At 47.8% G+C, this 13009-nt stretch overlaps 1 protein-coding gene across 2 annotated transcripts in view; it reads right to left on the bottom strand.

Annotated features, from left to right (window-relative positions):
• CPPED1 (calcineurin like phosphoesterase domain containing 1) overlaps positions 1-13009 on the bottom strand; it is a 127440-nt gene that overhangs the window by 35652 nt on the left and 78779 nt on the right. The window contains exon 3 of one of the 2 annotated variants that reach the window (XM_066382591.1): positions 3269-3691. The exons of the other annotated variant lie outside the window; for it this stretch is intronic. Coding sequence (XP_066238688.1) covers positions 3269-3691 — 423 coding nt within the window. The remainder of the gene's footprint in view (positions 1-3268; positions 3692-13009) is intronic. 2 annotated transcript variants of the gene reach the window in all.

The raw sequence follows: 13009 nt of genomic DNA, 5'->3' as shown, positions 1-13009 counted from the left end.
AAGGGCCTGGTTTGATTAAGCCACTAAAACTGGCAGCTGACTGCAGGAAGGGCACCCATCGCTCTGGTTTCCTTTGCAAGCTGGTCTAGGTGGAGATCCTAAGGCCAGCAGCCAAGAAGAGGACACCTTCTCAGACACGAAGGTGGTGCCTGGTGGGAAGGGGGAGGGAACTGTAAAGAGAAACACTGACTGCTCAGTGAACCCGGAGAGCCAGCATGTGGGTCGGAGCAGAAGGAGGCACAAGGGCCGTGGAGGCCGTGTGACGTGTGCTGAGAGCCGGACACCCCACGGAAGGGCTGTGTCTGGAGCTCTGGAAAGCATGGCCTTGCTGTGCTCTGTGCCTGGCTTACAACGGTGCCAAACAGACGAGCTGTTGGCGGTCGGTGCCTGAGGGAGTCGGCTTCAGTCCTTCCTTCATCCGCAAACGTCGATGAGGGCTTTATCACGCGCTGGGACCCGAGTCAGGCTCCTGAACACAGGGGTGACCAGACAGTGTCTCTGTGTTCAAGGAGCTGAGTCCAGTGGGGGATTCAGGCAAGTCCAGACGTACAAATCCTCTGGGATCAAGGGAGGCTGAGCGGTGGGGTGGGGCCGGGGCATCTCACACTGACGGCGTCAAGAGTCGAGCAGGCGTTGGCCAGGTGCAGTGGATGAGGCAGCGATGATGGGGAAGGGAGAGGGGCTGGCCTTATCCTGGGGTGAGGGGCTCAGATGGGTGGAGGCTGTGGGGCTCCATGCCCCTCTGGCTGCTAGGGGAAGGTGGGCTGGAATGGGGAAGAAGGGGCAGGGTCACCAGCTCAGAGCTGACGTGATGTCCCAGAGGAGACACAATGGCGGCCTACAGGAGGGGACAGCCTGGAGAGATACTGAGAAGGCAGAACTAAAGGCACAGGACAGATCAGCGTCTTCCCGGGCAAGGAGGCCCTGCTGGAGACAGCCCATCAGGGTTCCAGAGCCTGAAGCCAGTCAGAGTGGAATAAGAAATCTAGCTCCCTGCGCTGCCCGTGCCTACCAAAGAACCGCCTGGTTATAATTTGGTGTCCCACGTCACTCTGCCTTTGGGAAGAGACTGCGCTGCTGGGGCTGACAGAGGGTTTTGGTCCTGCCCTAAATTATTTACTTGGCATTCCGGTGGTAGATATGAGATTTGGTGAGCCAGGGCAAGTGGAGTCTACCTCCAAGACACAGACCAGCTCTGGGAGTGACAACAGATCCTTCCTGAGCGTGCAGGGCTGCAGGCCTGCCACGGAGGCCCGATATCTGATATCCCAGACACGATGCCACCCTCTGGAGTTCCCGGTGGGTGGGCAGCAGGCTTCCCCGAGGAAGCCCCAGTAGAGCTGTGGGCTCTCTCTCTACAAGTATCCGTCTACGGCCATACCACCCTGAACGTGCCTGATCTCGTCTGATCTACAAGTATCCACAGGTCTTAATATCGGCGGCGGGGGTGGGGTGGGGGGTGCTCGTGGTGGGCGTGTGCTCCATCCTACTGTGGGAAACCCGGAACCACACCCCGCTAGCTCAAGACTGTGGTTGACAAGAATGGAGAACAAGGAGCAGCCGTGGGGATGGCATTTGCATCATTTAACATTGATATGAAAGGAATCACTTCAGAGGCATTGAATGTCCCCTCTGACAGTCCTGTCTGTCACAGAACAGTCTCCATGCTGGTGCTGATGCTATCTTGACACTTTATTTCCTTGTCATCACAATGGTTTTCTATACCAACGCAAGCAGGGCACAGAATTTCAAGGTTTTCAATAGGAGTTTTCTAACTTTATCTCCGTGGAACAGTTAGAAAATGCCTCCAATTATGCCAGCTTTTTGTAAAGTGCCTCAAAAATACAGAAGGGCCTATTGTACTTTTCACAAGTGAGTATGAACCCATTTAATGCTCAAAGATAAAGAGAAGAATGTCAGGCGTTTTTAAAATTCTAATGAATGATTGCTGCTTGGCTAGGCACCTCCCTCTCCTTCCCCCCTAACAAACGAATTTAAATTTTACAGAAGTCTGATGAAGTGCACTCTGGAAAGATCTAAAGGGGTCACTGAGACCAAAATAAGAGATACAACAGTTGTCAAAATGGAAAACCTCCCAAGTACTGGTCCCTCAGGGGTTGGCTCAGATCACAGCATCTGTTGTTAGGAACGCTGCAGGAGCTACCAGGAGTGGAAAGGTCGCTAGTGCCACACGGAGACCGCCAGAAGCTGAGATCTCTACAAAGGGCTCATCTTCACTTTGTGTGAGTGTGTGCGCACGTGCAGATGCGTGACCAGTTAAGAATGTTTAATGTGCCCTGGCCGGTTGGCTCAGTGGTAGAGCGTTGGCCTGGTGTGCAGGAGTCCCGGGTTTGATTCCCGGCCAGGGCACACAGGAGAAGCGCCCATCTGCTTCTCCCCCCCTCCCCCCCTCCTTCCTCTCTGTCTCTCTCTTCCCCTCCCGCAGCCAAGGCTCCATTGGAGCGAGGATGGCCCAGGCACTGGGGATGGCTCTGTGGCCTCTGCCTCAGGTGCTAGAATGGCTCTGGATGCAACAGAGCGACGCCCCAGAGGGGCAGAGCATCACCCCCTGGTGGGCATGCCGGGTGGATCCCTGTCGGGCGCATGTGGGAGTCTGTCTGACTGTCTCCCCGTTTCCAACTTCAGAAAAATACCAAAAAAAAAAAAAAAAAAAAAGAATGTTTAATGTAAGATCACAGCAAGTGCGTCTCTCTCTCCCGGTCCTCTCTGAAGGACAGACGATGAGCACCCCTCCCCCAGGGTTGCCCAGGGTACACCTAAACGAGTGTCCTCTTGGCTTTTAAAGACCATCTGCTCTTGGGTAAGTTCCGGCCTCTCAGAGAACTGAGAAAAGGTGCCCCGGGCATCTTCTCTATTCCGGGGCACAGAAGTCACACTCAGACCCTGCCCCCTGGGGCCCCCACCCTGCAGGGCCCCATCCTCAGCTGTGAGCAGCAACCACACTTCAGCACATGTGGGCTGGGGGCGCTCGAATGCTTTACAGCCTCTTCTCCTTCAGTCCCCACAACCAGCCCGTGACAGCTACTTCTGCTATTCCTATTTTACAGAGGAGCAAACTGAGCTCGGAAGGGCTAGGCGGCTTGTGCAAGGTCTCACAGCCAGTGAGCGACAGGACTAGTATCAGAGACGCGCTGGGCCTGAAGCACCATCCCCTCCCCCCTTTGCCAGGCTGCAGAGGGGCAGAAGGCTCTGGAAGCCTCCTCTTCAGACCACCCTCCCGCCCAGACACCCGGGGTGCCCCTGCTACCTGCTCTGATGAACTTGTCCGCCATCTCCTTCCGCACGGCCTTGGTGAGGTTGAAGTAGTCGTCTTCCTCGTCGATGCTCCGGAGGAACAGGGGGATGTGCTGGAAGACCACGGCGTGCTGGCACTTCCGCTGCCCCGCGAGGCTCAGCTGCTGGTCCAGCCACTGGTCCTGGGCCTGCTTCAAGGCAGGGCACCGGGAGGCATCGTACAGCAGCTGGGAGTTGAGGACGAGGAACAGGACGCCCCCGACCCAGAAGCTGAAATAGTCGTCTCCCCAAGTCTGCTGGAACTCCGCGACGGACTCGGGGGTGGGGGCGTCGCCCAAGTCGTGGTTGCCGCTGACCAGGACCAGTGGGATCTCGCCGTCCAGGCGTCTGAGCACCCGCTGCAGGTCCGCGGTCTGCTCCTTCCGCCAGGGCCTCCCTGGAAGAGTGAGGGTCACGTGCTGAAACGGCTGAGGTGGTTTACGCATTTACTGACACACATACAAGGGAATCGCCTCCAAATCCACTCAGCTGGGCACATGCAAACTACAAGAGTAACCATATGCTGAAAACAAATCAACAAGTGAGATGGGAACCGTTACCACCGTGGGTTGAACTTGCCTTTCCCTCAGAATGCCCTGGAATTCAGTGGCCACCGGACTCTGTTACTGGCTGAATGAGGGTGGAGTCACTGTAATATTAAATATTAGAAAAGCTTGATTTCTATCTTTTATTTAGATAAAAAATAAATATAAATCATTGAAAAATTTCTGCCCCCATCTCAATGGGTCACGGTGTGCATCCTTGCGGTGTGTGGACCCAGCTTTGAACATCAGTTCCAAGTTAAAGCTTTTCAGACCATACACATGGCCTTGCAGACTGTGTGAGCACCTTTATGGGAAAGGTTCTTAGAACCTGAATGGCTTGATCAACTGGTACGTGCATCTTACCAAATGCCCTCCGTACAGAGAAAGAGGTATTTTACCCTCCATTAGTGGTGTATTAAAGTGCAAGGGCTCAGTGTCTTCATATTAAGCATACTCCCCCCCCCCCACCCCGCCACCTCCCCGGGGCACACAGGATTCAGTATGGAGATGATTTAGCTAGAGTTGTAAAGCGTGTAGGGACCCTCCTCCAAAGATTCCTGGCTTCCATGCTTCCTATAATAATGCATTAACACTTTAATAAACGGCTTTTCAAATGACCAACTCAATCCCACATCTGTTTTTTGAGTCCCTCTGCGCTCATTTATTCAACAAATATTTACCGAGTGCAGACGATGTATGAGATACTGATTTAGTTACTGGGAGCGACCTATGAGCCAAAGACACAAGTTCTTCCCTTCCAACTCGAGAGTCAGGTAATTTATCAAGTAAATGATAGATGTGCACCCATCTGTTTCAAATGTTACACAGCCTTACTGAGCAAAGCAAAGTGGGGAAAGGACACACGTCCCGCACCACGTTAATCCTGTGGAATACGCTCAGGATCATGCAATGATAGCATAAGAAAGCCTGACCGGGTGGTAGTGCAGTGGATAGAGCGTTGACCTGGGACGTTGAGGACCCAGGTTCAAAACCCTGAGGTCAACGGTGTGAGCACAGGGTCACTGGCTTAAGCATGGGTCATAGACATGATCCCATGGTCACTGGCTTGAGCCCAAGGTCACTGGCTTGAGCAAGGGGTCACTGGCTGGGCTGGAGCCCCCCAAACCAAGGCACATATAAGAATCAATCAATGCACAACTAAGGTGCTGCAACTGAATAGATGCTTCTCATCTCTCTCCTTTCCTGTGTGTGTGACCCTGTCTATCTTTCTCAATTAAAAAGAAAATAACAGCATAAGAAAAATGATGGAAAACAGCAGCCCAGCTTCCCAAGGGATAATGAAAACTCACCTCAAAAAGGTTGCCTTAGCAGACAAAAATTACCTCCAACATTTCATTTCCATCATGAATTAAAAAGAAAGCAAAACATTCTTTAAAAAGCAATCACAGCTAAGAAAGACCAGAAAGCAACAAATAAAGGAATTCATCTAGATGGTCATAAAATAGACAGAGGTAAAACAGAAACTGGTAGAAATAACTTGAGAAAGAAATAGAGGAAAATACAAAACCATCACAGAAATTATGACTACAAAGAGATTAGCATAAGAGAGATTTCCCTGACAGCCAAGTATATGCCAGTTTTTCCAAATATCCCATATGAGCTTATGAAGAATGATTATTCTCCATTTGTCGAGGACAGAGCTCCTCCTATTCCCACTCAATCACACGTGCTAACGCTGTGGTAGAGATCTCCAACGTCATTATTCTTTGCTTTCAGCTTAATGATCTCCATCAGTTTCTTAAAGACTTGGTTAAGTTGCCACCGTTCCTGTGGATTGATCCACTTGTCCTCAAAATTATGCCAACTTTCATTTATTTTTAGCTACTGTATGGCCAGTAGCCGTGGCCACCATCACAGCTGCCTGGCCAGTGCAGGTTCACATTTGATTCGGACAGACGGTAATGAAACAACAAAGCCAAGTACTGGTGGGCCATTAGCTTTAATCCTAGCTTGCACCCGGCAGGCAAGAAATACACACAGTGGGAAAACACTTCCCTTTCCATTCAGGGCTCCCAAAGCCACTGACTTATCCAAGATTCCTAGAATCAAAGGTTCCTACCTCACCAGCCTTATTCACCTCTGTTCCCCATCTCCTTCTCTCTGCACAAACTCTACACAAACTGGCTTCTCTCCTTCAGCACTCCGCCATCTTGGCTGCTTCTCCTCTCCTCCATGTGGCCTTTCTCTGTTCTCCTTCTCTAATGCTAATCTCAGGAACCGAGAGAGCAAGCTCCTGGTCTGCCCCATTTTATAGTGAAGAAATCAAAACCTTTAATCCGATATACAAACAAGGAAGTCTCTGATACAAAGTCACTTATCTGAGGTATAATGGGATTCCTCATAAGAGTGCACCACCCCCTATCATGCAACAGTCAAGGGTGTGGGGAAAAGCTTAGTCTTAAAACTAAAGCCTTAGACTAAAACTAAGCCTTAGGCTATAACGACCCTGCCTGCTTACAGCCTGTCTCCCACATCCAATGCAAACTATAAACGAGCAAACATATACATCATATTTACAAACCTATTTGACCCACAGAGGTGAATAAAGCTGGTGAGGTAGAAACCTTTGATTCTAAGAAACTCAGATAAGTCAGTGGCTTTGGGAGCCCTGAATGGAAAGGGAAGTGTTTTCCCACTGTGTGTATTTCTTGCCCGCCGGGTACAAGCTAGTATTAAAGCTAATGGCCCACCAGTTCTTGGCTCCCTTGGTTCATTACCGTCTGTCCAAATCAAGTGTAAATCTGCATGGGCCAGGCGGCTATGATGGTGGCCACGGCTACTGGCCTTACAACCACGTAAGTATGTTAAAGCTTTGTCCTATCTGCCTATGAAAACAGAGAGGAGAAAATATGTAAATACTCATCAATGTCTGAACTTGTTACTGTTGGCCAAGGTCTTCCATAAATTATCTCCCCCCCCCAAAGTAATCAGCTCTCTAATATTTATGTTCTCTAGGACCAACGTTGGTGCTACTGTTGTAAAGTAGTGTACTTTAATCCGCGGGTTACATAGAGACACCAAGTCCAGATGAATTTTTGAGGAGTTTATTAATTAGCTGGTTAGCTACACGGGGCACAATCCCAAACCATGTAGAAAGTCCCTACAATTCTGTGGCTGATTTTATAGACCAAATCACATCCTGGTTGGGGTGGGTAAGGAGGGGCTTGTGATCCCTTTCTCTAGAGGTATACTTTACTCTCGTGACTTTAAGGTGAGTCAAGTATAGGAATTCTTGATTAAGATTTTTAGATAAGTTCTCTCTTCTTTGCTCTGTGTGGCAAGTGGCCCCAGGCACCCTTTCAGAGAATTCTAGAAATCAGCTAAACTATGACTAGATGACCCAGTTGTCCTTGTAAGCCAGGAAGCTCCTGCATTCTTCTCTTTCCATTCTCTATAGAAAGGAGGGGGTAAGAAGCCTGACTTTTCCTCGTTAAAATGGTGTTGCTAATACTAAGTTTTACAGTTCCTTGGCACCTTATCACACTATTATAAGATATGAACATATATAATGATGGAATATCAATTTAACAAGTCCTGGCAAGTCCCCTCGGGGGAAGGAGTGGCCACAATTCATTTCTGTTTAGAGCAGCTGGGGTCAGGTGCAGGAAAAGGTCTCATTTAGTATGACTGCCTCTATTACTTTAAGATTCTATTTTATAATCTGAACTCTGGCACTAGTGGCCATGTCCCTAAATCTTTGTTCTCATTTGGGATTTTAAATATGCAACGTAATGAAAAGTTAATAGAAGTTTTACAAGTTCAAAATCCAAGTACAGTCCCTGCTCTTTCAAAGCCAAAGGCAAAATCTCAGACGCCCCCATTATCCTACGGCTGGAAGAACAGGAGCGGTTTTTCTTCAGTTAGCTGTCAACATAAGAAATGTCCAAACCTGTAAGAATTGTTATGAGTTTATTTGAGCCAAACTGTCAACAACTGCCAGGAAGCACAGTCTCAATGGATTGAGAAAACGCTCTGGGAAATGGTGGTTTCACCACTTATTTTTTACGTTATAATCAAAGGGGAAGACATAGGGGGCTCCAGGAAATCCACTGGTGGAGCAGGGAGGCGGGGGAAAGCAAGGCCAAGCAGGCCAGGCTCTGAGACAGGATGAAAAGTAAAAACTGTACAGGCTGAAACTTCTTTAACAGGAGCGGGAACAAGACAGTTAACAGCAATTAACATGATAACAATGATGGCGATGAAGGGGTTTCTTGATTCCTGCTCAGTGAGGTGCCTGCGGGGGGGGGGGGGGGGGCCTACCCTAACCTTTTAAAGACACATTATCAGGGATGTTATCATAGAGGCAAAGAGACAACAGACAGGCTTAAGGCAAGTATTGACCTTTGTTTAAGGGAAAATACCCCTCTAGGATATGACTGCTGTAAAGCCAGTAGCCAGGGCCACTATCACAGCCACCTGGCCCATGCAGGTTCGCATTGGATTCGAACAGTCGGTAAAGAAACAATGGAGCCAAAAACTGATAGGCCATCATCTTTAATCCTAGCTTGCACCCGGCGGGCAAGTAAAAACACACACTGGGCTCCAAAACCCACTCATTCAGTGCTCACAAAGCTACTGACTTATCCGAGTTTCCTAGAATCAAAGGTTTCTAGCTCACCAGACTTATTCACCTCTGTTCCCCATCTCCTTCCTTCTCCCTGCACAAACTCTGCACAAACTGGCTTCTCACTCAACACTCCGCCATCTTGGCTGCTTCTCCTGGCCTCCTCCATGTGGCCTTTCTCTGCTCTCTGCTGTGCTCTCTCTGCTCTCTCATGCTAATCTCAGGAACCAAGAGCACAAACTCCCATTCTGCCCCCATTTTATAGTGTAAAAATCAAAACCTTTAATCCAATATACAAAATAGGGAAGTCTCTAATACAATGTCACTTATCTGAGGCATGATGGGATTGTACCACCCCACATCAAAAAGGGTGGGAAATGCTTAGTCCTAGAACCAAGCCCCAGGCTATGAGGATCCTGCCTGCCCACAGCCCGCCCCCAACACACATTAATACCACCTGGATGATGAGCCTCCACGTGGGCAGCACCATCTTTAACAAAGTGAGTGCCATCTTTAACAAAGTGAGCATAATATATATATTTTTATCTGCCCAAAAACTGCCCACCATGAACTTCTTTTAGTTAGAAAGTTTTCATTTTTGCCCATCCTGTGTGGTTACTTTAGGTCTCTGGATTTGCAAGGCCATTGTGAAAGGTTCACCTGAGCTTGTCAGGTTTACTTCGTGGCCCTTTTATTTTTTTCCTATTCACATAGGCATTTATTTGTTCAGCACACATTTGCTGTCCTACTGTGTGCTAGGTCATGGCCACACCAGCATAAGGAAAGGAGTTATCTTTGTTCTTATGGAGCTCCAAATCCAGACGGGACTGCGCTGAGGGGGGGGGGGCCCACATGGAAAAAGGCAATGACCGTGAGGCATCGCGAGAGTTGTGAAGGTGTGTAATAGAAGCATTGGGCCCTGCGGAGGCGGAGGCGCAGGGTGGGGAAACCCACCCAGTTGAGAGGTGTAAGAGAGCCCTCCCAGAGAAGACAGCACAGCAACAAATCAGAAGGCTGGGGAGGAATCAGGGCCTGCTGAAAAGCGAAGGAAGCCTTCCTGGGCAAAGAGATGACAGGGTGAGGCCCAGAGGTCAGCTACAGGGTGGGGGCAGTGAGGAGTGCCCAAGCCAGAGTGATATAAAGAGCTTCCAGTTTGGAAGCGCCTAGTATGTTCTCAGTTCAAAGCTAAGTACTATTTTACACAGATGACTTCATTTGCTCCTACAAGAAATCGATGCAGTAGAAGTAATAATACAGATAGGGGAGCCGAGGAAGAGCTGAGGCCCTTGTTCACGGTCACAGGTTATGAGATAGATGCTCGCTGAATCCTAACCCAGGTAGGGCTGCTAGACGAAACACAAGCTGTCCAGTTATACGGAATTTCAAACATAGTATTTTAGTATTAGTATGCCCCATGCAGTATTTGCAATCCTGTATTTTTATTTGCTAAAGCTGGCAGCCCTAAATGCAGGTCCCATCTGGATTAACCCAGCCTGACTCCGAAGCTGGTGTTCTCAGCTATGAATGGGAATGGGTACACCCACCGCCTCCAGGCCAGAGCCAAGAGCAGGTGCAGGGTGATCGCCCTGGGGAAGAGAGAGAGAGCCGATGGCAACTCCACGCTTTCTAAGCTGAGATGCAAGACTATGATTTCAGGTCCAACCTCTTAAACAGTTAGCTTGGCCACACTACCCAGCGACTGGCAACAACCAAAGAGTGTTACTAATACAATTTGTCGGTCAGGGTGGAGGGAAACAGGTTGTCTCTTATAGTGTTGGCTGGAGTGTAAAAGGTTTCCTTTATTCAAATTTCAAAACCCACGTACACTTTGATCCCAACATTTTAACACCAGTGAATTTTCTCAACAATATGTGTGTGAGGGGGAAATGTACAAACAGCAATTCTTATTGCAGCTTCTTTGTAAGAGCAGAGCGGGGCTAGGAGCAGGATAAGGGAGTGAGTGCAAAACTTAAGACGGCCCTCACTCTTGGGTCTGTGCCAGTGCTGGCCCTGCATCTGCATGACCCTGAGAGCGTGTGCCTCCTTAAATTCTGCACCCTAGACACCTCACTTGCTTCGCCCTTCCCCTAGCCCTGTAGCATATCATAATAAACAACCTAAGAAATCCTGCACAGGAGACTTGGTAAATAAGTTACGGTTTAATCCAGGGGTAGTCAACCTTTTTATACCTACCGCCCACTTTTGTATCTCTGTCAGTAGTAAAATTTTCTAACCGCCTACCGGTTCCACAGTAATGGTGATTTATAAAGTAGGGAAGTAACTTTACTTTATAAAATTTATAAAGCAGAGTTACAGCAAGTTAATGCATATAATAATAATGACTTACCAAGTACTTTATGTTGGATTTTCGCCAAGTTTGGCAGAATAAATCTTTATAAAACAACTTACTATAGTTAAATCTATCTATTTATTTATACTTTGGTTGCTCCGCTACCGCCCACCATGAAAGCTGGAACGCCCACTAGTGGACGGTAGGGACCAGGTTGACTACCACTGGTTTAACCAATCAATGAAATACTGTGTAGCCACAAAAAAGAATGAGGAAGGCTCTGGCCAGCTGGCTGAGTGCATAGAGTATTGTCCAGGCAACCAAGGTCACAGGTTCCATCCCGGGTCAGAACACATACGAGAAACAGCAATGAGTACACAACTACAAGGGACAACTAAGTGGAACAATGAGTTGATGCTTCTCTCTCTCTCATCAATGGAAACATTTTTTAAATTAAAAAATGAAGAAGATTGTCTATACTAAGGGAACAAAGCAAGATCAATACAAGCATACCTCACAGCTATTGCAGTTTGATTCCAGACCTTTGCAATAAAGCAAGAATCACAATAAAGAGAGGGGCAATCTTTTGGCTGGTGGAGGATCTTCCCTTCAATTTGTTAAAACAAAATAAAACAGAAGCAACATCTGTAATTGCAATAAAAACAAGGTCTGCCTGTACACTGTTCATAGTTTGCCGCCTTTTATGTGAAAATACAAAGAGAACCACACATAATACAGTACGTGCACACACTGTCTTTGGATGGATGCCTTACGAACTGGTTCTCTGTGCGGCTTCGAGGGAGAGAAACTGGGTTAGAAGAAAACATTTTATACATTCTTTATATTCTTTTGTAACTTGAAAGTTGGTCCTTATAGATTCTCTATTAAAAATGAAAATAAACAAAATTATGAAAATAAAATACTATATAAGGAAGACAGATGCAAACATGCTTAGAGCTTTATCTGGGAGGGATACGCCTGGTAGTTGTCTCTGGGAGGAAAACTGGCATGGGGGGCGGCTGATTTACCAACTGGCTCCCCGTATTTGATCTTTTCCCCATATGCACTTGTTACTTTAAAAATTAAAGGCATATAACTCACGAGATGAATGTTAATTACACACACGCATTACGCTGAACGCACACGTGCATACGCTGTTATCAAACCACAGCTAGAACAGGACAGAACTGGATGACTTCCCATAACCCCGGACAAGCCCGATAAACCCATTGTGTTTGGCGGATTTGGTCTCGGTTTGGTCTGTGCCATCACTTTTCTCCCCACGGGATGACACCCCAGAGACTCTACCCAGCGTAATGTGGGACCAGGCCTTTCTCATCTGTGGCTTGTCCCCTAAGAAGAAGGAATCCTTTGCCCTAAAAAACAAGAATGTCAGATTCTCTTGAGTGTCCTGAGCCGTGCCTGAAATCAGATGCCCACGGTGGCTTGGCTTCGGCCACTAGCCCAGCCCCTCTCAGTGAGGTGTCCTGATTTGTGTGCTCAGCGCTCTTTCCCAGGGACCTGTGTTTGAGCAAAGGAAGTTTCTTCTTTTACACGTTTGATAGTAACGCGGGTTTCTGATTTCATGCAGCCTGCAGCTCAATATGACTAGATAAAATTATGTTTTGTTATTAGGATAAAATCCCACTGCTTGGTTCATTTGCTCCACAATTATTAAAGTCTTTAGGGCACAGTGGAGTGAAAGTAGACAGCAGGGTGAACCTGGCATGGCTATTCATGGAATATTGCCATAATACGTCAGAAGCAATGGGGAAACCCTTGGAAAGATGAGACGAACTCTTGGCTATGTAGCTTTGCTTAGGAGGTTAATACACTACAATTTATTGTTTATTGAGAACCCAGGTGGGTTACTTCATTTCCGAGAATGCAGGTGTCCAGGTTACTACCATTTCCGCCCCCCGCCCCAGCTTAGGGCTCCATGTTCTGAAGGGGAAGTCGCCACTGTGCTTCATTTAAAGTATATCTCAACCAGAAACGCAGGTGGATACCAGAGAAGTGTAGTGTCCTCTGCCAAGCACAAAGCAGTGTGATAACACATGTTTTCCCCTTTAGGAGAGGGAGAAAGGAAGCTGTTGCAAAGTCCTGGAGAATGCAACCTGGTTACAGAAAATATGAACAAGAAACAAACAGCGAATACATGGGTTTCCTTTCCTGCTAACCATCCCCACCCCGGCGAGCAATATATGGTGACGGCAGAAGTCCACCAGCAAACTACTGTAAAAAAAATCCATGTCCTTCAAAATACTTTGTCCTACGGAGGCTGTCTCAATAACA

The sequence above is a fragment of the Saccopteryx leptura genome, chromosome 4, assembly GCF_036850995.1.
Source record: "Saccopteryx leptura isolate mSacLep1 chromosome 4, mSacLep1_pri_phased_curated, whole genome shotgun sequence".
NCBI lineage: Eukaryota > Metazoa > Chordata > Mammalia > Chiroptera > Emballonuridae > Saccopteryx > Saccopteryx leptura.
This window is presented reverse-complemented; position numbering and strand designations above follow the sequence as displayed.